This window comes from Fusarium keratoplasticum, chromosome 10, assembly GCF_025433545.1.
Source record: "Fusarium keratoplasticum isolate Fu6.1 chromosome 10, whole genome shotgun sequence".
NCBI lineage: Eukaryota > Fungi > Ascomycota > Sordariomycetes > Hypocreales > Nectriaceae > Fusarium > Fusarium keratoplasticum.
In genome coordinates this window covers 1,282,933-1,305,905 of record NC_070538.1, presented here as the reverse complement: position 1 = coordinate 1,305,905, position 22,973 = coordinate 1,282,933, and the positions used below count along the sequence as shown (strand labels likewise).

The 22,973-nt window shown below is 52.0% G+C and overlaps 5 protein-coding genes across 5 annotated transcripts; 4 read left to right on the top strand and 1 right to left on the bottom strand.

Annotated features, from left to right (window-relative positions):
- Positions 1-1,150: 1,150 nt before the first annotated feature.
- On the top strand, positions 1,151-2,441 carry NCS57_01229500 (Inorganic diphosphatase; the record flags this gene model as incomplete). Its single annotated transcript, XM_053061972.1, has 7 exons — positions 1,151-1,285; positions 1,338-1,497; positions 1,550-1,733; positions 1,784-1,844; positions 1,894-1,960; positions 2,006-2,067; positions 2,115-2,441. 7 exons carry the CDS (start codon positions 1,151-1,153, stop codon positions 2,439-2,441), a joined length of 996 nt encoding a protein of 331 aa, XP_052908500.1.
- Positions 2,442-3,274: 833 nt separating this feature from the next.
- NCS57_01229400 (MFS domain-containing protein) lies at positions 3,275-4,934 on the top strand (the record flags this gene model as incomplete). The annotated part of the gene is made up of 4 exons (XM_053061971.1): positions 3,275-3,507; positions 3,556-3,939; positions 3,992-4,743; positions 4,792-4,934. 4 exons carry the CDS (start codon positions 3,275-3,277, stop codon positions 4,932-4,934), a joined length of 1,512 nt encoding a protein of 503 aa, XP_052908499.1.
- Positions 4,935-5,354: 420 nt separating this feature from the next.
- On the bottom strand, positions 5,355-5,813 carry NCS57_01229300 (uncharacterized protein; the record flags this gene model as incomplete). The annotated part of the gene is made up of 1 exon (XM_053061970.1): positions 5,355-5,813. The coding sequence occupies exon 1, from the start codon at positions 5,640-5,642 to the stop codon at positions 5,355-5,357; it is 288 nt and encodes a 95-aa protein (XP_052908498.1). The 5' UTR covers positions 5,643-5,813.
- A 10,321-nt stretch (positions 5,814-16,134) lies between these two features.
- On the top strand, positions 16,135-17,564 carry NCS57_01229200 (Protein BTN; the record flags this gene model as incomplete). The annotated part of the gene is made up of 2 exons (XM_053061969.1): positions 16,135-16,276; positions 16,330-17,564. 2 exons carry the CDS (start codon positions 16,135-16,137, stop codon positions 17,562-17,564), a joined length of 1,377 nt encoding a protein of 458 aa, XP_052908497.1.
- A 3,045-nt stretch (positions 17,565-20,609) lies between these two features.
- NCS57_01229100 (Nucleotid-trans domain-containing protein) lies at positions 20,610-21,880 on the top strand (the record flags this gene model as incomplete). The annotated part of the gene is made up of 3 exons (XM_053061968.1): positions 20,610-20,731; positions 20,797-21,140; positions 21,192-21,880. The coding sequence occupies 3 exons, from the start codon at positions 20,610-20,612 to the stop codon at positions 21,878-21,880; spliced, it is 1,155 nt and encodes a 384-aa protein (XP_052908496.1).
- Positions 21,881-22,973: the final 1,093 nt, after the last annotated feature.

The following is a 22,973-nucleotide window of genomic DNA, read 5'->3' as shown; positions in this document are numbered from 1 at the left end:
CTCGTTTAACTTTACAACTTGAAGAACCAGTTCACTTAAGCAGGACCGTGCGGACTCTCCAGCTTCATTCGCCCTGCCGAAATCTGACGATATGTCCGGCGCTTCCACAGCTTGAAAACGCCTTGGACTTCATGTCGCATGTCTTCATGAATTATAGGGACTACCCTATCCCCATGGACCCATTGATCAAGTACAAGGTCGTCGGTGTCACCAAGTTGGTCGTTGTGAACCCGGTAATAGTGCTATGGACAGGCCTCAGTGCCGTTCTTACCGCAGGTTTTCACACAATATTGGGCGAGAAGTACAGTCTACGAGACGGGAGTAACGAATAGCGGCTTTTGGCGTACCTAAATATCCTGTATAGAGGCCGGGGCAGGGCTGGTCTTACATGTACTGTGTGCCATCTCACTTCGTCCTTAGACAAGAACAAGGGAGAGCTCTTGTTTAAAATCACCATAATACTACTCTAAAATTATATGTTATTGTAATAAAATTACTCTAAAAACAAGAGATTCTTATCATAAAATATCTACATTTTAGCCAAGTCTTTGGCCAAAGTCCTCATAAGCACTGCCCAACTGGGTGGACTCTGACGCGGGATTTTGTCCGCTCTTTATCTTCAAAGATTGGATGGACTCACATCGCCAAGAAACGAATTGACTCGGGCTTATCCTGGAATTAAAAGCGTCCGTTGCAATTCCAGCTCTTTGGTCGACCTGCAGTAGCACCTACCCTTTTGGACATCGATTTCAGCATCTCCCAAGTCCCACGTGCCTCGATGTAAGATCACCAACTGGACCCATCCAAAAGTGATCGACATGACCCCCTGGCACGTGCTCCCCTTTTACCTCGCCGTTGGAGCCCTACGCTTTATTGCCCCGGCCGGGGTGACGATCCGTCGCTCTCGGCGGGCACCCACTACGCCGGGTCCCGGGCTACCGGTCCCCACTTCTCCCGTTCTCGTCACCGAGGGTTCGGTTGGGTTCTTGTGCTACGGAGGCGTCATTGGTGTTGCTCCTCACGCGAGCTATGCACCCGATGCGATCTTCCCGACAAGCTTAAAAACACCCCGAGCGCCGGTGAAACTTTGAAGTTTGTTCAGATCAGCCGCAGAGCTTCTTCACAGCTGTCCAGTTTCTCTCAAGTCATCATGGTTGCTGCCTCTGTGCTCCTCCGTCTGGCCTTGCTGCCCGCTGTGGCTCTTGGTTCTGCTATTGAGCCCCGAGCCAAGTCTTTTGACTACGACTCTCTTACTTTGCGAGAGGTTGGAGCACGCAACACCCTCGTCAGTACTTGCCGCCTCTCCTATGCCAGAATATGATACTGACCATTGGCAGGAATGGCGTGTGTGGCTGGAAAAGGATGGCCAGCCCATCTCCTTCTGGCACGATGTTCCCCTGTATCCCGAGAAGGGCAACAACCGCATCGTGAGCTACGTCGTCGAGATTCCTCGATGGACTGATGGCAAGATCGAGACCAAGCGCAGCGAGCCCCTCAGTCAGTCCCTCCAACACACTCATTCAAAACTCAACCGCTGACTTTCACTTAGACCCCATCTTCCACGATGACAAGAAGGACAAACCTCGCTTTGTTGAGAGTGTCTGGCCTCACAAGTCGTACCCTTTCCACTATGGGTCCATCCCCCAGACTTGGGAGAGCCCCAACTACGACCATGACTTTACCGGCTACCCTGGTGACAATGATCCTATCGACTTGTTCGATATCACTGAAGCGTACGTTCGCATTGAATGCCCTTGAGGTCTATGGCTAATGCGTATCACAGCCCTGCCCATGTCGGCCAAGTCAAGTCGGTCAAGGTTCTGGGCGGCCTTGCTCTGAACGATGTGAGTCTTCCAAATAATTGAAAGAAGTAACAATCTGACCTTCTCCCAGGGCGGCGAGACTGACTGGAAGGTCATCGCCATTGACACCAAGGACCCCCTTGCGGCCCTGGTTGACAGTAAGTCATGATGCCACACAAACAGGATTCAGCTAACCCCTGCAGCTGTCGAGGATCTCGAAAAGTACCGACCTGGTCTGGCTCAGACTTTTTACAACTGGTTCACCGTAAGTTCCAACCCTAAGCACCATAGATCTTTTCTGACAACGTCCAGTACTATAAGGTCGCTCGAGGCGACGACGTCCTCGAGATCGTAGGCGGCGACTACCAAAACGCCAAGTTCATGGCCAAGACCATCAAGGACAGCCACGGTGACTGGCAGGACCTGGTCCGGGGCAAGGTCGACTCCAACGAGATCAACTACAACCAGACCAGCACCAAGAAGTACAAGAAGAGCTTCGTCCGCAGCAAGGATGCCACCAAGAAGTTCAACCTCCCCGCCAAGTCCAATGTCCTGCCTGCTGCGGAGAGGCCTGCCAAGTACGATCAGTGGTTTTACCTGGATGGCGACTACAAGTTGATTCAGCTGCCTGGTAACTGACTAGGTCAGCTTGAGCGGTCTCATCGCCAACGGCCATTCTAAACGCGTGTGTAGAGGCATAGAGATTAATGTTAATGGACCCCACCGTTGGTGCATTCACGCTGAATGTCTGTCTTGCTATTGTGAAGTCTACCCCTCATCATCCAAGAGTCCGAGGTCATGCTCCTCAGAGCATGTTGGATCAAGCCTCGGCAAAAGTCCATGACCAATTCAAACATCGGGTTGAGTTTGCCGTGTAATACTTTCGCCATTTAATAATCTCAAAGGCGAGCTTGGCAATGTTCCTCGTGGTATCTCGACATGGCGATGATCCAATGATGGGTGCGATTTCTAAGCGACAGAACAAGCCGAGGGACCGCCGATGCTTTGTACTGCATGGCAAGCCAGGAAACCGTTTTCCTTTCATTGTAGTAGGTTATTAATCTGTTGCCGAGGGGAGGTCAACTTAAGGGCGCGGCAGATTATGTATGCAAGACCAAGGACGACACCCAACAAAAACGCAACCAAACCTCGGAGCTGTGACATAATTTCATCCTAGATTGAGCTCTGGCATAGTCATCATTTATTCCCCAGGCCAATTCCCGCGCTAGTGATGGGCTTGGCCGTGGGCAACACCGCATCAAAGGGATCAGTAATCACATTAACCACCATAAACCCCGTCGGAATTATTTCCATTTATGCGCCGGATGACCACAATGTCGCAATTCCAGAGCATTTCCATTACTGAGCACTTGTTTGATCAGCAGGCGAGATCTTAGATCTTTTATATCTAGATGGAGGTGCTGTCCTGGAGATGAGAAACAAGCCCTTTGTGTGATAGATCGTGCATTACAATGGCGACAACTCTGATTGAAGACGCCGCGACGGTGAATGGGGATGTCGCGTTGGCTGCTTCAATTCGAAACGACTCTACGACTGAAAATGATGTCGAAGTTGCGCAGTCAAAGGAGAGTCCTGATGTCGTGGACGAGTTGGACTGGGACAACAGCCCGCACAACCCCTTCAACTGGCCAGCTAGGAAGAAGGCATTGCAAGTCGTGATGCTATCCTCCGCGGCATTTCTAGCGTAAGTGCGAATACCTTCTTCGAGACCATTCCTAACCTTGACGTTCAGATCAATTGGTACCTCCATAATGAGCTCCGCCCGCGGCCAACTTATGACCGAATTCAATGTCAGCAGCACAGTCGCCCTCCTCCCTCTGACAATGTACGTCCTCGCCCTTGGCTTTGGCCCCGTCATCGGCGGCCCTCTGTCAGAGACCATCGGTCGGTATACCATCTACGCTGCGAGCGTACCCCTTGGCGCGTTCTTCACCATCGGCGCGGGCTTCGTGCACAACATGGGCGGGTTGTGTTTCCTGCGCTTCATGGCTGGACTGTGCTGGGGACCCGTGCTAGCAGTTGCGCCGGGAACGTTGTCGGAGACGTTTACGCCCAAGAATAGGGGGCCTGTGTCTGCCGTCTTTATCCTGATGCCGTTCCTGGGACCTGGATTGGGGTGAGTATTCGACTTTCTATCATCCTCTGTTAATATTGCTAACCCTCCAAAGACCAGTCATCGGTTCCTTCGTCGTCAACCGCAAAGGCTGGCGCTGGACGCAATGGACTCTCATCTTCTTCGCTATCTTCGCCATGATCGTCACAGCTTTCTCCGAAGAAACCTTCCATCCAGCAATCAAGCGCAAACTGGCCAAGAAGATGGGCCTCAAAGTCGACCCCTCGCCGCCTCTATCCGCTCGCCTCAAGGCATTTGCCGTCGTGGCTCTCGTGCGACCGGTTCGAATGCTCCTCTTCGAGCCCATCACTGGGTTCATCTGTCTTTACGTTTCGGCCGAGTTTGGAACGCTCTTTAGCTTCTTCGCGGCTGTGCCGTATACCTTTGGGAGGGTTTATCAGTTCTCGATCGAGGAATCGGGTTTGGTATTTCTCTCCATCGTCATCGGATGCATCCTCGGTCTCATTACGGTCATCCTCTGCGACGTCTTCCTCTACCGCACAAAAGCCCACAAGTATCCTCCACACCAGATCCCGCCTGAGCACCGACTGTATCCAGCGATGATCGGGAGTATTGGGTTGCCGATCGGCCTATTCTGGTTTGCCTGGACAGCGCGGCCGGGAGTATCGTGGGCCAGTCCAGCAGCAGCCATGATCGTATTTGCCTGGGGAAATCTATGCGTGTTCGTCAGCACTATCCAGTACACAACCGATACATATCACGGAAGTGTGGTGGCTAGTGCAGCCAGCGCGAACAGTCTTGCGCGGTACGGCTTTGCTGGAGTGTTCCCACTGTTCACGATCCAGAGTAAGTATATCCCACCCTGAAGCACAGACCATAGCTGACTCTTTGAAGTGTACCAGAAGCTGGGAATCGACTGGGCGAGCAGTCTTTTGGCGTTTATCGCATTGGCATTGCTTCCTGTTCCTTGGGTGCTGTTCAAATACGGCCCTCGCATCAGAGCCAAGAGCGAGTACGAGACGGTTCAGTTCACCTAGGCATTGGCACGGAAACACACAACTGCTATTTGTCTGGTTATCCTTCATTTTTCTCATTCGTTTCATTATTGCCTCTTATAGATGAAGAGGTTGTAACATCCATGTAATTCCAAGACTAAACCGCAAGCGCCGAAAAGAAGACTCCACGCGAGACAATCAAGAGGCCAAGGCTTTCGACAGCGAAAGCAAATGACGGCAATAAACTTTTCCATCATCCAAATAATCTGCGTGTTGACAATGTATCCCCCCGAAACGTAAAACTTGATGACCGAAGCTTAAGCTTCAGAGGTTGAGTTTGTTGGGGCTGAACGTGAATGCGTTCTTCCCTGCGAGTGCGAGCCACCGCACAGGTTGCTGGACAAGTTAGCTTCTCATCTACTTTGCTTTCTTTGAGTTGCCTACGCTTTCGGAAGGATGCCCCTAGCGACGATTTATCATTTGCGCGTACACGGCAGACGTCGCCCACTCCTCAAGGCGCTTGACGGCCACGCCCTGGCCACACGCAGGCTTCCACTCTCCATCATGCTGCTGCCTCCAGGAGACTCGAAGCGCCCTCTTTAGGGCGTCCCGGAATGCAGGTGTCCGAGAAAGATGCTGAAAGTCGGTGATGTCAAGCTTGGACAGCTTGAGCATCAAGTCGAGTTGAAATCTGCCGTTGAGCAAGCTGATAGCCTGCTCGGCAGTGAGGGTTTCGGAGTAGGAAGACATGGTGGCGTGTTGGCGTGTCGAGATGAGCTTGAAGGGGTTTTTAAATAAGTACGGGGGCGAGTAGTGGTCGTGGTCGAGGCAGAAACCGAGAGTGGATGATGTGAAAGGGAAGAATTCGTGTGAGATTCTGGGGGAGGAAGGCGGTTTACTTATAGGATGGGGGAGACACAAAGTTTGCTCTTGAAGTTTCTTCTGCAAATTTTATGCTTTGCTCTTGCATGATGAGCCTCAAGCTTATCATGAACCTTGGTGTTTATGTGTTGGGTTGTTGTCAGGGCGATGTGTGTCGGTCCATGGACTTGACCGGGAGTGGGTAGGATACTGGCGTCCAGGTGACTCTTTATAGCCAAAAAGAAAACAATGCGGAGACTGAGAGTACTCGTAGGGGTTTGATGGTAGTCGTTTCTACCCCCTCATGTGGCTCAAAGAGTCGGCGTGTCATGTTCTTGACATGTTCGGTACTTAACCACACTGAAAGAGAGTGGCAGATGAAAAACTCTAGGGACTTTCTTTGTCTTTCAAACAAAGTCTCGTACAACCTAACAGTAGTCTATTCTTGGAAGAACGGGTAGAGGCCTTCTTCTGCGGGAGGTGTATCTTGGTGAGAGGACGAGGATGTCGATGATACTCGAAGAGATATAACAGCCCGAGAGTCGCTTGCGGTAAATGAAGAGCTTCAACCAAAAAAGAGCTCAAGGGACTTCTCGATGAGCAGTGCCCTAGGCAGCATGCAGAAAGAAGCACAGCCTTCCCTTGCGTTTGGTATATAATGTCGCCGCATTGCGTTGATGGATCCTAGACAGTGACGATGGACGCTCGTCCCGGTTACGGCGACCATTTCTCTCCTTCCAGTTGAGGGCCGAGCCATCTCGCCATGTTGCCAGAAGTAATGCGCTTATACGCGAATGATGAATGGTGCCAGGGAGCCAGGGAGAACTGATGCGTCTGGTTGGAGCAAACGACCCTTCCTTTGAGGAGCCGAGCCGATCTCAAAGGTCCTTCGCCAAAATAGAAGGCCAATCCAATTCCTGCCGATATTTCAAGTCGAAACCTTTGAGGAGGGAGTCGGCGCATCCTCTAGTTCGTCGAAGAGTGCGCCTAGGTCTTCATCTTCAACCAAGACATCATCGGCGATGGTGAACCCGGGGATCGTCTCAAGGCCTTCGAACAGTTCTTGGAGTTCTTCGTCTCCAACCGCTTCGCCTTCTGGAAGCTGAAAATTTCGTTTTTGAGCGCTCATGAAGGTATCGTGAAATGAGGTGGATGGTGATAGTGCGCGAAAAGGGGAGGCGGCTGACGTATGGCGTACGTCGATGTGCAGAGACGTCGAACTCCTCGGGTTCTTCAGTTTTTTCTCTCGCCGCTTTATCCTGTTCTTCATGCTTGCACGTCGTCTCTCGTTGTCGCAGTAGGCGGGCAGTTACTTGCACAATTGGTCGTTCCACAAGTACATCTCTCCTGCCACTCCCTTTGTATGGGTAGGCTGGATTACTTCTCTCTCGGGACTGCCGCTTTGAGAATATGTCCGTTATCTTTGGTAGCAGTGATAACGTGGCGAATAAGTTGTTGTGGGCGATGCTAGGTCGGTTAGGGGGAACTGTTCCCCAGCCCCTGAGACTCTCGATATACCATACATATAGCCCCTCGAGAAGGAACAAGGCTGACAGGTTCTCCGTTAGCGAGAAGTTTGACACAATGAATGCAGGGGATACATACTTCTTCTTCATCGATATCGGTCTCCTATGGACTAGGACGGTCTTTTTTGACCCGCGGGCGGGGGTTTCTTTGAGTTAGGGTAGCTCGTTGAGGGTCTTCCTAACAAATGAAAATGTCGGGTATCCGAAAGATGAAATATTGAACAGAAGTGTGAAGAGATGCGTTCCTGTAATGATGCCATGACTCGCCATCTTCCTGAGACTGCCGTTGACTCGAGCAAACATGGCATCAGGCTCGCAAGAGTGGTCGTCTTGCGTACTCGATTGAGAAACCATAGAGGGCACATTCGGTGAGGCAGAAAGAGGGTTCAAAGGTAGAGAAGATAAAGTCGTTCTAGTTTTCGAGCTTTAAAGCTGTTCGTGCCTCGAAGGTGACGCATGATTGAGGTGGTTGGTTGCAGCGGCGGGCTCGTTGGACTGACGATTCCTGGCTCATGATTGACACTAGAGGTTGAAAGAGCCGTTTTCGAGTTGACCCGACTTCACCCCTGACTGCCTTGATCATAGTAGTCGAAATAGCTTGGATTGCTCAGTTAGCGTCTTCCTCCACGATTATCGAGAAGGTCGATTACCCACAGAGCCCGATGTCTCGCACGTGATCAGGCCAGGTCACGTGTCACCCCTGAGATGCTCCTCGCAACAACACTTCCAGATGTGATCCGTACGGCTTCCATCGCCAAGGCATCGCATGTTCTTTGCGCTAGTGCCCTTTTGCAAAGAACGCTTTACTTGACACCCTTGACCAACCCTCATCTTCAGATTCCAAGTCATTTCACACCAAATCAGCTGCCCAATCGTCTGTATAAGTATTCGGCATAGCAAGCGCTCCTGTTAGCTCAGCCATAAGATCATTAGGCTAGTGATCCGTTGTCACAACTACTCTATCGGCCATTTCTGCTGTGGACACAATCTTGGGGGTAGCCTTGACCACCTTTCGTACAATGCAAACGCAGAGACATCCCGTGCAAAGTTGACATTGTACACTGGAAGCCTAGATTGAGGTTGAACTTATCGTCGTATCCTAGCTATACTACTTCTAATGGTCCACATGTTGGCTCCAATCTCTGTAAATCCAGCTGGCGGCCCATCTATTCACTTCTGGTTCTTGAAGGGCTTGGGTATCTCGATGTTGCATTTACGCCGTGGGCGTGCATGTTCCTAGACCATTGTCCCTTTTCGGTCGAAAGGCGCATTAACTCCGTCCTTTATCCGTCCGTACTGACGTCGGATAGCACCATCTTTGGCAAAGACTTCGGGGATCCCTTGTCGGAAGATCGGTGGTTCACGGGGCAGGGGCCAGTTCTGGCGAGGACGCCTGGAATGAAGTATCCTCCCATGACGAACCTTTGCGGGAAATGAGAGTGCATAATCTCTTGCGAGGCTAACATGGAAGTCGTGTTCCGGTTTGCTTCTTAATAGCTCTCTCCTTTGGAGGCGCTTGGCGGCACATGCTTTTTGTATCAGGCATATTGCGGTGTATGCTCAACACGGTGTGCTTTGTCCCAACACAGATATCCTCGACATGACAGTCCGTAGCTCGTCACCATAGATGTTACACCGTACTTTCGGGCGGCTATCGTCGTGTTCATGGGATGTTTGCGGTCTCGATAAGATCCAAAGGTCGCATGAGATAAGTAAGGTCTGCTTAGCCTTGATCCCATAGGCAATAGAGCAACTCTTCAGTATGTTTAACCGTGGCATGCAGGCACTGGTACATATATCTGGCCGTCTGGGCTGAGAATAAAATCCGTTTTGGCATTTGTTGCGGTCAATATCTAGTCTTGATAGTGCGAGAATCCCATCATCTCGTTGATGACATAGTGGTAGCGTCGGCGGGTATATCCTCCGTATCGCATCGCGTTAACGAGAATTATGCGCGCGAATTCATGGTAGCGAGCGAGGAGCTCATTCGCTCCCTCAAGAGGGTACAAGGAGTCGTAGTCAAAGCTTTCGAGGAGAGTTTTGTTCGTTTCATCGCGGAAATAGTCGGGGTCGCCTTCCTCGACCTCTGGGTTGATGAGCTTCCAGTAAGTATCGAGGTATTGCGTCGCGTTGCGACGAAAGAGGGGACTCGCGAAGTGGCGGAAGGCGTCCATGAGGTCCATGGCTCTGAGTTTCTCCGCGAATGCAAGGACTTGGGGAGGAGCAACAACACCGCGGAGTTCGTCCTTCAGAGCTCGCATCGAAGCGAACTTGAGGCGTACACTCCATGTAAGAAGACGCTCAATGTCTCGGTCAAGGCTGCACCAGCCGCTGGGTCCCATTGCCAGTTCATCGAATACATCGGCACGGCGAGTGCTCATCTTGTCGGCGGTGGGACGTTGGGACTCCGTATAAACAAAGCGGTCCGTCGTGAATCAGGTAAGACAAGTAAATAAGAACTTACGTATGTGATGTGTGCGCTGAGCTTATCAAGGCGGCCAAATGACAGAGCAGGAGGGGGTGCTGATGGAGCTGGTGGGACTTCAGGTAATAATGTCAGTAAGAAATGCTACAAAGTGTAAAGTACGGGGATGCGGAAGTGAATGAAAGAGCTTACTGACTCTCTTCAAGGTCAGGTACCGGTGGAAGGGAACGAGGCCGCAGTTGTGTGCAGGCTTGATCACGTTCGGAGCACGCGCAGTTTGGAGAAGAGAAAGTTGAGCGGATGAGTTTGAGAAGAAATGCCCGTGGAGGTGTTAATGCTCTCACCTCATTTAATCAATGAGGTATAAGTATCGTTGCAGCCGAACCCCTGCTTCCTACGACCTCAGCCGCGCTCCTGGTCGTATATAGTGCTTGCAATGCGTCCCTAAGGACAATCCGGTCGGTGGAACTGAAGCCCCAGGGGTCTCATTTGCATGCCATGCCTCTGGCGTGTTTCCGTATATATATCGTGGTGGAATATCAGATCTCTAGTGAGATCCCATCCATACGTGGACAGGAGGGGCTTGCGGAATTTCTCAAGCCGGCCGTGAGACGGACCATAGAGCGCAGCCAAGAAGATCCAGTTGACATAAGTGACATGTCCCATGTTGAAATTGCCTGCCAGGCTAACAAACATGATCGAATAGATATGGTGGTGCTCTGGGTCAACGACAGAGCCGCTCGAGTGTCGGTGGTAGCCAGCGCGGAGGAGGGCCATGATCGAATCGTAGTGATCATCTCGCATGAGATGACCATGCGTCTCCAAAATTCCACAGAGGCGCTGGACAGTGGCATAGTCGCTTGCCCCGAATTCGCCCAAAGGCAGCTCACGTGGGTCGGGGACGTCCTGTCAGGGCGAAACCCAGTCCGGCATCTTGAGTAGTGTTGATACGCTATAGGTTGTCAGGGCCAGTTGACCTAGGTTGCTGGAAGAGGTAATGGCTTACGAAGGTATAGTGTGAAGGCAAAAGATTGTACCGATATCGAGAGCGGCGGCGGTGCTCTGAGTGCTAATCAAAGGAACAAAAAGTCAGCGACAAGACTGAGTATGTTCAGAGAGGAGAGCCTCGCGACCACACCTCTCTGACATGTTGAGAGAAAGGCAAAGGCCCCTCGAAGAAGACGAAAGAGCTTGAGAGAAACGGAAGAAGGAGGAGGGTAATGTGGTCGGGGGGCAGAGCGCAATAAATACCTGTCAGGCTGTGATGTTTGCCAACCTTTGCGTGATGTCTATCAAACGTCGTCGGTCCCTCTGGACGCGGCCGCGAAGCGAGCAGAAGGAAACTTTTGTTGCTTCTTGGCAAATATGTGATCTTTGCCAAGCGCTCAGGGCCAAGCAGACACCAGAGGGAGAAAGGCAACGAGGAGAAAAGCAGATGCTGCTGCTGAGGTGGGCGTCGTCGCTGTCAGGTGTGGCGAAGAATGATAAAGAAGGAAAAAAGAGAAGAACAGAACGAGGGGAGAAGAAAAAGAAATGCGTGGCCAGGCCGCAAGTGTGTTCGTTCGGATCAGGTCGTGCTTAATTTTCCACATCTGGTGGTCACTGGCAATGGATGGCGAGACAGTCTAAGGCCTGGTTGGAAATAACCCACATGACGATAATACAAAGAAGCGCGTCACGAACAGGTAATTATCTACTTATGAACAATAAACACCCTTTGATGTTGTCCCCTTTCTGACTAACCGCAAACCTCCATTGTTGACGACCTGGTCGGTGATTGGGATAAACAAGTAAAAAAACCGCCGAATACCACATCACACCTTGCTCTCATTGCTGTTCAATTGCTTCTCCAACCTCTCTGCATCCTGGATTGCGCTCTGCAGCACATTGACGTCTCTCTATGGAGAAATTCCATGACCCTACAGCCTACTCCCAGACCAGGGTCCAGGCATTGTGTGCGACGACTTCGTAAAAGTTCTGGTCGTAGTCATAGTCTGTGAGGAACTCTTCGTCCTCCTGTAGTTCTTCCAAGGTCCAGATGCGTCTGGCTTCCTTGCACATCTCGTCGAGATCTTCCTGAGTAAGGACTGGGTTGCCGTCGTACGGATAGTCCTCAGTGGTGCAGTCTCCCTCCTCGAGCCAGAACTGGCTGTTTGAGTGTCGTGAGGAGGGTTCCTCACTCCCGCGAAGGACGAGCATGTCGTCAGATTGGGTGTCAGCGAAGCTGCCTGTCTCGTATTCCTAATACAAAAGATTAGTGCCGGCGATCCCTTTCTGCGGTTTTGGCGCAACTCACGACGACTTTCACGTTGTCCAGAACCCAGGAGAAAAGACGGGCTTCATGGTCGTCCTCGCTAACGCAGCGAACGTTGTCGGTAGTAAGAAGATGCATCTTACTAGACATGGTCAGGTTGGTAGGGGAAGAGTTGGGTGGCTAGTGGTAGGAGGGAGCTGTGTGTGTGTGTGATGTGGATGAGTAGAGGAGAGAGGGGAAGAAGTTCAGAAAAATAACAAAACGCGTCAAGATACCCTAAGATTTAGGGTGCACTGTCAATGACAGAGCCTACAGGTCGTTGACGGTCGTTGACAGTGCCAGCAGGTCGGGACGGCCGCAAAGCCTATAGAAGGAAGCCGGGTCGAGGATGCGGACCAGGGACTCGATTTCAGTGGCTCACAGGTCGTGGGGAGCTTTGGTAGGGAAAACTTAGCTGCGTGCTCTAAAAACTGCCGAATTCTGCCTACGAAGCCAACTGCGATGGTGTTGAATATGGGAGTGGGCGGGGGGTAGTGGGATATTGCCCTGGAAACCATCACTCGCTAGCAGTCTACTCACCACTTGCACTGCACCAAAAAGTGAGATGGAGAGAGGTCAAGTAGATATCAGTGTGACGTCTAACTATTCTTTGTAATTTAGAACGACCGTGTCGAGCCATCGAGAATCCCAGGTAGATGTCACGACGTAGTTATACGCACCAACGAATCCCCCGTCTTATTCATTTGGATCCGCCAGATGTTCATTCTCTGCTATTTATTGCACAAGTAATCCTAATACAGGCATTCTAAAGCCCTACGCGAGCCCTTGATGGATTCTTCGTCGCAAGCGTTTCTCCAACTTCGCGCTTTAGAGTCGAGATCGTGGTGCCTCCTCTCGCACAAGGGGCTCCTCTCGAATCACCTCAGAAATCCCGAACGACCTCGTTGAGCTTTTTGAGATCAGCTACAACTCGAGACTGCCCGTTCTTCCTCATAATTTTTATGGAAGAAAGCGACTTGTCGTCAGTGGCCTGGATCATGTTCTCTTCTTCGGCTTGCCGGAGCTCGATCTCGTTGACTACTACGGCTCTCGGGCCTGGCGTGTCGCCTCTATCATCACCAGAGCCGGCAGTCGTGGGTTCTTCTGCAGTTACTGCTGTTTTTTCTTCTGTTGCTGTCTTTTCTGGCATCTTGGGCGCCTCCGTCGTCTTCTTTCGCGACTGGCGCTGGCGTCGTCCCCGTCGTTTCGTCATTCTTCTTGGCCTAGGCTTCAGGTGCTAGTTTCTAGGGCTTCCCAAGGCTAGACGGCCATATCGAGATTAGTTGAAGGCATCGCTGCGGTAGAGCGAGGGTACATACAAAAGACTCCCGTGAGGGGGGTTCCCAACGGGAATGGGGTGGTCGGGATCGGCGTCGGTCGTGGACTAAATGAACCAGAGTGGTCGATTTAGAGGTGATTGGTTGCGAATAGAACTGTTCTGGTGGAAAGAATACACGGGCTTAATCTGGTCCAGCCGGGTTGGTCATGAGGGTGAGGGTGAGGGTGTTCAGGGACTTTGCGCATCAAAGACAAGGCATGAACAATTCTGGATCCTAAGCCATAGCCAACGTCACAAAAGCGCGGCATCCACCAATTTTCCCTGATCCATCCAACGCACTCACCCATTGTTTGGCACTGGAGCTCCTCTCGCCTCAGGCCAACTTTTTCCGCTTTCTTCTCCTTTTCCACCTCTCCTCCCCATGCCCCTCCTCCATCACCACCACTCCTCTTTGTCTTCTCTTTTCTTTATCTAATCTTCCTTCACGCAACGCTCGATGGGCCTCCCACAAATCTCGGATATCTCGAGAGTCGGACTTACCAACAGTACCCGAACGACGGCGTACGTAGGCCCCGGCAATGTTGTGGCTGATGGCTTCTTGTCATCATTGCAGACAATAATAAAGTCGGTGCCGACAGAGGCGGAAGAACGCCAACAAAGTGCCTTTCCCACAAGTTCATCACCAGAATCCTCACTGACGTTTCCCAGGAAAACATTGACATTCTGGCCTGTGGCCACTATGCACTTCGTTGTGAGCGCCGACGCTCAACGCCGGTGGAGGCTTCTTGCAATTCCCAGGCTGTTGGCGCACAGCTTAGCGCAGGTTTGTACACTGCGGCCGACTGCAAGAAACAGCTATTGACATCGCGCAGATGCGAAAGTTCCTGAACACTTCGAGCTATGGCTTAGGTATCGGACATCTCCCACGCCATATCGACCCGGAGTTGAGCTTCCCCTAAGGCATAGAACACGGGGCGGAATCAGCTGGAGGTAAGGATTGGCGACTCACGCCTAAGACACCTGGATACCGATCTAACGTCTCTCTCAGTCAGGCACGCCAACGAGCGCAATGTACGTAATACTGATGGGCTACAGACTCACTATGTACGGGGCTGACATGCCAGACAAGGCCAAGGCAACTGGTGATGCTTGCCTTTCTGGCCGATGACCATGATATTTCTTAGTACATTGCGCCCGCCAGTACAACCCCTACAAGAACATTCTGGGAGGGCCAGGTGCTTGAGTCCCTCAAACACCACGATCCAACGGCCGATACGGTGCAGATTTGGAACTCCCTTCGAGAGGGGATAGTTGCCGTCGCACCCAAACCTGCACCATCTGACACTCGACCTAGTGGACCCTTTTCCTGGGCACCCTCCCCTGCCATGACCTATGTGGTCTTGGGGTCTTGCTATGAAGACGGAGTTTTTCAAGCCTGTTTGTGGTGTGGCGATAGCTTTGAAGCACGGGTTCTGCCTTGGATGTCTTCTACAAGGATATTTCGGAGGACCAGAGATGGTTCAACTCACCAGGTATGTCAGAGAAGTGAACGTTGTGTGCAGAATTCGGAGCTAACATCTAAAAACAGACCGAGAAGGCTATGGCTGATGAAATTGGAGCGTCTGAACGAACGGCGCTCCACAGATCGCCAACGCTCAGGCAGGAACCAGCTGAAGCCCTCCATCAAAGGGCGAGAGACGACGCTGTCACCTTTACGATCTTCTGGCTCAGTTAACCCATCGACGGCCGGGCTTCAACTATAATAAAGAACACATTACTGTCACCTTTACAGCGGTGAATAGATAATGCCGACGAAATGACATTGTTCCTTGGTCAAATGGCACGGACACGAAAAGACTAGTTGATATGGAGGCAAGATCTTGGTCTCCATCGGGGCGCCGGAATAGGGGTTGGCGAGGGACCTTGTGCTATGTTTCTGGAGGAAGGGGACTGTTATCACCAGAGCGCCATTGTCATTTCAATGACGTCTCCGTCATGCACGATATTAAAAAACACAATAAAACACATACCAGCATCAAAACCCAATGCTGTAGACCAGAGCCCCATCATCCTCCCGTTGCTGCAATGCTTTTCACATCCACCTCGCGTCTCCCTTGGCCCTCTGGTCTGATTTACCAAATTTCCTGTGGGATATTGTATTGTTTTCTTCATGTGAGCGTTCTCTTCCGTTAGTTTACAAAGGAGTGGTTTCTCAGCCCTTGCGGTCGTGAGGTCCGTGTTGGGGAGTTGTGTTCTGGCTGGAAGCCTTGCTGGCAACACAGGGTACAAAGAAAGCACAAGACGTCAGTACAAAGGCATTAGCCTATCTTCCCCTAACGGTAGCTTGTAAGTTTTAATAAAAATAACAGAGTATCATCCTTCTTTAGGATATCTTTCTTCATTATTCTAAATAAAGTTTATACATATTTGCGTAAATTATTTGAGAGGAGTCAAGATTCTTTGTCGTTCTAGCGTCTGTTTTCGTTGACCTGCGTGTCTGAGGGCTGTTCGGTCTTGAGTAACCATTGCGCGATGCTTAAAGAATGTGCCTCGCCCCCATGTCGAGGGACCCGAGATGATCGATCTCGGTGAAACCTGCATGGATCTCGGTCAGCAAGCTCCCGTCGGGCCCCACTCGGCTCCCGGACCCCCGAGTCAGCATGATCAACGTCATGAGGACGGACCTCTTATCTCGTGACCACCCCAAGCTAAACCTACAACCCTTATCGCCAACACCCGTCACGAAACCCCCCTAACGACGAGTTGAAGCCCTTCCCTCCCTCAATTGCCAAGCGCAATGTCGGTTGCACTCTCACAGCTATCGAGAGAGTGCTGATTGCGAACTATCCGTCGTCGTCATGTCGGGCGTGTCACCTTCGTCGTCGGGGCTGCTCCCCATGCCAGGCTCGCCTTCATCTTCATGGGCCGTCTACAAGGCAAAAATCGCGGCTATGCTAGGACATAGGGATATGAAGGTGATCGTGGCCTTTTGGCTGTTTGGTAGGTCGAAAATACCCCCTATTGCGACAACCTACTGATCAGGAATGTGCCAGGCCTCATCAACAACGTTCTCTATGTCATCATCTTATCCGCCGCTCAAGATCTCGTCGGTTCGCTTCCGAAAGGCGTCGTTCTCCTCGCCGACGTACTGCCCTCGTTCCTCACGAAGCTCGTCGCGCCATACTTCATCCACCGCATCTCGTACCGCATCCGTATCCTCATATTCATCGCTCTGTCCGCGGTCGGCATGCTCATGGTCGCCCTGACTCCCCGAACACAATCCGTCGCCATCAAGCTTGTTGGAGTCGTTCTCGCGAGTATAAGTGCAGGAGGCGGAGAGCTGAGCTTCCTGGGGCTTACACACTTTTACGGGCCGATCAGCCTCGCTGGCTGGGGGTCTGGTACTGGTGCTGCGGGCTTGGTTGGCGCGGGGCTCTATGTGGTGTTCACGGACTGGTGGGGTTTGAGCGTCAGAGACAGTCTGCTCATCTCGGCGTGCTTCCCCGCGATCATGTTCATCAGTTTCTTCGTCATCCTGCCGCTAGGGCCGTTAAAGGAGGGAACCAGGCGGAAAGGATACGATGCCCTTCCCGAGCGAGACTTGGAGGATGAAGACGTGGACAACATGGACCAAGGAACTGCCTCATCTGCTCTCCTCGCTCCAGGGCCGTCGGTCGCATCGACGGCGTTCTCTGCCAGCAACACGCCGGAGACACTCACTCTCAAGGACAGGTTGAAGAAGGCGAAGGGACTATTCATCCCATACATGTTCCCGCTCTTGCTTGTGTACGTGGCAGAGTACACCATCAACCAAGGGGTAGCACCGACTCTGCTGTTCCCTCTGGACGAGTCCCCGTTCGACGAGTTTCGCGGCTTCTACCCATTTTACGGGTTCCTCTACCAGCTAGGCGTCTTTATTTCGCGTTCCTCGACACCCTTCATCCGCATCCATCACCTCTACCTCCCATCGTTGTTGCAGGTTGCCAACCTCATCCTTCTAACCCTGCATGCGATGTACTTCTTTATTCCCTCGGTGTACATCGTGTTTATCGTCATCTTCTGGGAAGGCCTGCTAGGTGGAGGCGTATACGTCAACTGCTTTGCCGAGATCATGGAAAACGTCCCACCAGAGGAACGCGAGTTCAGCTTGGGAGCGACAACCGTTAGCGATAGCGGGGGTATTTCCATTGCAGGCATTATCAGCATCATCATGGAGACCAGATTATGTGATTACCAGGTGGCGCATGGTAGGGATTGGTGTCGGCGGATACATGCTCAGGGGAGTTAGGTCGTCGGACTTGGATACCCAATACATCTGACGTTATGTCCGGGTAAGTTTGATACATATATCTGTATCTCGGTTACATACAGCGTATATACTGGATCATGCATTGCATGCAGGGGAGTTCTTCAGGTTATCTAGCTTTGTTCGTTGGTCAAATACAATCCCGGGACGTGTACCCTAGCCTTGCAAAGGAACCTCGGGGAAAGTAAAACTAGGGAACGTGCCTCTCTGTCCGCGCCAAAACGTTTATCCTTGCTGGATTATTTCGATCACCTCCCAATGGTCGATAAGCGGGATTACATCTATCTCATATGGAGCAGTTCATTGTGATAGTTGACTCAAAACCCTGCGACGGGAACAACCCCCAGGACAAGTTCATTACACCGCTTTCCGGCCATTGTCAGGGAGCCTGGAGGAACAAAGGCCTTGCTCGCTTGTCTCGGCCCTTGAGACGATCCGGGGACCCGTCTACTGGTATGATGCTGCTCCTGAAGGAAGAGAACTGGATCTTGATGCGAAACATGGGATGACAGAGAACAGCCAATGAATCGGAAACACAGGCGACCAGAGACAGGTCTCCACGTTCCCGTCTCCAGTTAAGATACGTCCGGATACTGTACCATGAGGGGGCAAGGAGCTCCCTGCGGCAAAAAAGGGACGACGAGTTTAATTACCTGCAGGCGGCATAGCCGGGCTTTATCACGAGTTGGCGGGATCCGGCTTGGCATTTTTGTGGTTCGAGATGAAGTCATTCCAGAAAAGTATCTATTCTGCGCTCCCCGAGAACTTTGACCTTGGGATAGGTAAGATCTGACTGAATTGGGTTTTCGAGTCCAAGAATACGGACTGAACGGGTTGCTTTGTGGAAAGTTTCATTGCCGGGACAAGCGACGCGATGGCTTGTGGCTTTGATGGCCACGCCATCTCCGTTGACAGCTGCAGAACCAGTTCGAACAAAGACGCCAAGAGGCTCAACACGCGGCAGAGCAAGTGTCACTCTATATACGAGTTCAAGGCAGGAGACTTGCGATAGTATATCATGATGCCCAGACCAGATACGGGGCCGGTGCATCCAAGCGAATTACGTTACCCGATGGCGAAGGTGACAAGATGATTTGAATGGCGATAACGTCGCATCGTGATTCTTGACCGTAAATGGCCTAGCGCTGACCGGGCCACTTCCTACCCAGTTTCACTCCCCTGCCAGATGAAAAGAGAGTTGGTGATCAGCAAATTCTCTATCCCACGCTAGGCTCGCATTGCATTGATCCAGTGAGACGCGGTCCAGGCGCTACGGAAGCGCTGACGCGAAGGGAAGGGGGAGGAAGGAAGAGGGTCCCCGCTCAGCTGCTGACATCAGAATCGCGGTGTTGGTTTGCGAGGACCCCCTGGAAGGGCTGAGATGGATGGATGGATGGATGAAGACCGTGGGTCTGGAGAATGATGCTTGTCAGCCGCAGGGCCCAAAGTCATTGCGGTTAACGACGAGGCTTGAGACTCTGAAACGATCAGGCCTTTTTCTTGTTGATCTCGATTTTTATAACCGAGTCAAGGCTCGAGTTTTGCGAGGCAGGGGAGCGCGTTTGTCGGGAAGCAAATGCGGCTGACGGCATTGCAGGGAGACCAAGACTTGAGAATGGCGTGCCCGAGCCTCAACCTTTCAAGGGATGCTAAATGCCTCAGGACAATGATCATCATTCTTCTTGAAGGTTGGGGCTATAATAATCATCGCCTCCTGAATTTCCTGGGGGAGAAACTGCACCTCTTACCGGAATGGCATCAGATCCTCTTGTCTGCATCCTCTGAGAAAAGGCCAAGCCTCATCTCCGCCATGGCCGACGTTGCAGCCAAAGTGCACCCATCAGCCACGCCCTGATTGGTCAGACGAGAATGCAATCAAGGCCGGGGCCATGCAAGCGCGTGCTGGGCTGCCATCCAATGTTTGGCACAGATTTGAAGAAATGAGTTCTGTCCCGCCCCCCTATCCTATCAGAGATGCAAGTCTGCGGGGAAAAGGCCTTGGAAATTGCGAGTTCGATAAACCCGCGTTGAAATTGTTCAGTGGGATCTTCTCAGGCAGATGATACAAAGCGATAAACCATAATTCAAGCTTCTCCTTTTTGTCTCACGATGGAGCTCAGCAGTGCAGTGGCTGGGTTTACAGGGCTGAGTCAGCCACCAAGAGCCGAGTGTATTGGGTGAGTTCCAGCAGCACTTGAGCCTGAATGCTCAGGGGGTTTATCCAGCGCTGAGTGAGGATGGAGCATAGTGTCCACCTCGCCGAGGCCAGCGAAAAAGGAGACGTGCTCCCCCTGATTCACTAGGGACAAGTCAAATCGCCACCTCCAAACATTCGCCAAGTTGACTCCATGCCCATCCCATCCATGCCTGCCCAGGCCTTGACCCGCCTTCCGCTTCCTTCCCGAGTGAGAGGTCTGTTGCTGTTTCGTGCCACGCCATTCGCCAGGTCGCCACCCGCCCCCCTTCCAAAAAGCGTTTGGGGCGTTCCTGCCTTGCCTTGCTGTCGCTGGGCTGTGGGTGGTTCCGTAGCGCATGCTCCACGGTCCTTGCTTGAGTTGAGGTCAAGTCCGCCGGGGGCTCCTTCCCTCTCTCCACAAGCCAAAATCAACTCGCTTCCTCCTCTCTTCATCATCCCCCCCGGGCCCCTCGTCCTTTGCCCCCCCTTCCCCTGTTCAGATTTAATTAATCCCAGCAAGAGGAGCCTTATCTGAACCTTGTCCCTTTATTCTGTTCATTTTTCACTTTCTCCTTCCCTCACCGTCCCCGTCCGTCTGTCTTCTCTTCTCTTCTTCGAAACCCCCCCCTGGTAATTTGCTTGGCCCGCAAACGTCGCGCCGCGCTTCGGGTTGATTTTTATTGCGTGTCCTCGTCGGCGCCATCCACTCGCTCTTCTTCCCACCCGGTCCGCTTCGTTCGTATTTCTTCGTCCCTCTTTTTTACTGCACGGCTCGTATCGCAACACGCATCGCAATCCCCATTCTCTCTCTCCAGTCAGTCAAGTCTGCGACAGAGGCGGCTATTGCGACCATGTTCGGACAAGTGCGTACAAATCGGTCGACGGCCTTAATGGCCGCCACCATCATCTTCCTCGTGGCTTTTGTTGGTCTTGCCTACAACCACCTGGATAAGTGGGAGCCTCCCGCTGATGTGTGAGTTCTCGCCCTCTTGCGACCGATCTGTGTTGATCTGGCGACTAACGACATGGAATTTACAGCACCGATACCGACACCGTCGTTGAGGAGCCTCATGGCGCTTTCTCCAAGCCCGATCGCCCTTCCAACGCTTCGACCGAGCTGGGCGATTACTACCTGAAGTACATCATGAGGCCCTCGGTCGGCCCTACTACCCCCGTGTACTCGTCCTTTGGCGCGTTCCCCTTCGAGCTGCCCGCCGACCCCAAGTGGACCGAGCTCGTTGGCGAGGACCTGTGCATCATTGATCTCGACAACCGACCTTTCAACGAGCCCGGCCAGATCTTCTCCCCCGATTTGATGAGTTGGGACCGCGGCTCTGAGGTTCACGGTCTGTCCGCCGGTGTCTTGAACCACTGGGTTTACTGTGCGTTTGCCATTGTCCCGAAACTCTGCTCTTGTTGCTAACTCTTACCAGCCAAGATCCACGGTTACAAGTATTACTACGTCGACATCACCGATCCCTTTGAGGACCGCCGCAACTCGTGGAAGAAGCCCCCGATCCTGACCAAGATCCTCAAGAAGCACAAGGCCTGCATTTTCCTCGACTCCGACGCCATCTTCAACCGCCTCGACCTCCCCTTCGAGTGGCTCATGAACTACTGGCAGCTTCACCCCGACACCAACTCGATGGCTCTCGCTGCCGATCCCAACGCCAAGAACAACCAGGATAAGTTTGGAAAGGTTTATCTCAACACTGGTTTCATCATTCTCCAGAACAACGAGAAGACGTTCGAGATCTTGAAGGAGTGGGAGGACTGCCCCAACGAGGGCGGCAAGCACCCCGAGTGTGTCGACTTCCGAAAGAACCGCCCCGGCAAGCCTACCGACCAGGGTGGCTTCGGTACCTACATCCGCTACGATTACCCCAAGGACATCAAGGAGCTCAAGTGCACTGAGGCCAACGGCTTCCCCGAGAGCCGCTCGGGATGCGACGGCAAGTTCATCAAGCATCTCTGGACTGGAAAGAAGGACCACATCAAGGTGGCCATCGGTCAGCAGCTCCCCGGCGTGCTGCTCGAGACTTTCCACCGACAGTTTATGGACGAGAAGAAAGATTTCTTCGTGTCCGAGAGGGACCTGATGGGTGCACCTGACGCCGAATGAAATGCTTAACGAAGTAATAAAAGGCGGGCATGACATGGGGATGGCTTTGAATCTTTTTAATAACTGTACTATACCATCCAGGAGAGGGTTCCTCTCCAAGGGGTTTCACGGTGTTCTTGGGAGTGTTATGGTTGCTTATGGCCTTGACCGTTGAATTAGGGAAACTTGGATTTCCCATGATGCAAGATCAGATCATGCGTTTCTAGGAGACGAACGGAATCTACGCAATGACTCGGGTATATATGAAACGAGGCAATAGGGAATATCAGAGTTACGGATCTCTACGATGGCTTGACTGTGGATGTGTTTGTCTTGATCCCGTGTTGATCATTTGGGTTGAGCTGGGGGACAAAGATGGTGCTCACCTAGCTACCTAACTCTTATGATAATAATAATATTAAGAAATGAACATGCTTTCCAATCAAAGGGCTGTGAGTATTGAGCGAAGGAAGAAGGAATGTCTCATTGCAGTTTCATGCCTCGCAAGAATCGCCTTGACAGATCAGAGGACCCAGTCGGTTATCGACTCCACGTGGCGGTGCTACCCTATGCCATTAGCAAATGCAACGAAGGGTTTTCATTATTGAAGACTGGTATGAAATAAAAGATTATTGAATACACAATCCGTTTCTTACTTACATTCATATATTTGCAAGATCTATTGTTTCTGGGCGCCCTTGACCGAGTCGAGCGTGTGTGGTCTTGAACTCTTATTGGCATGATACGCCATGTGGCCCGCATCCAACGCATTGAGTGAGACCCCTCCCAATGGATGCCAACCAAGACTCCATTCACTGTAGCACATCTTCCAACGTCGCCATCTGATCATTACACAGACTTGACACGAGACGTTACCGCCCAAGCAGCGGTGACACCACTTCGAACCGCGGGCCGGACGCCCCAGTCCAAGATCTTGGCGTCGGGAATCGGCAAGCCTTTTGCGTGTCAGTGCAGATCGTCTGTTGGTCCACTGGGAATATCGTAAATACTCTTGGCATCGTCCCTGCGTGCAGGAGGCCTCTAAATATCGTTGAGGAGTTGAGTTCAGTGTTGGTTCGGTAATCGCGTAGTTCCCGTTGATCTTTTGTACACA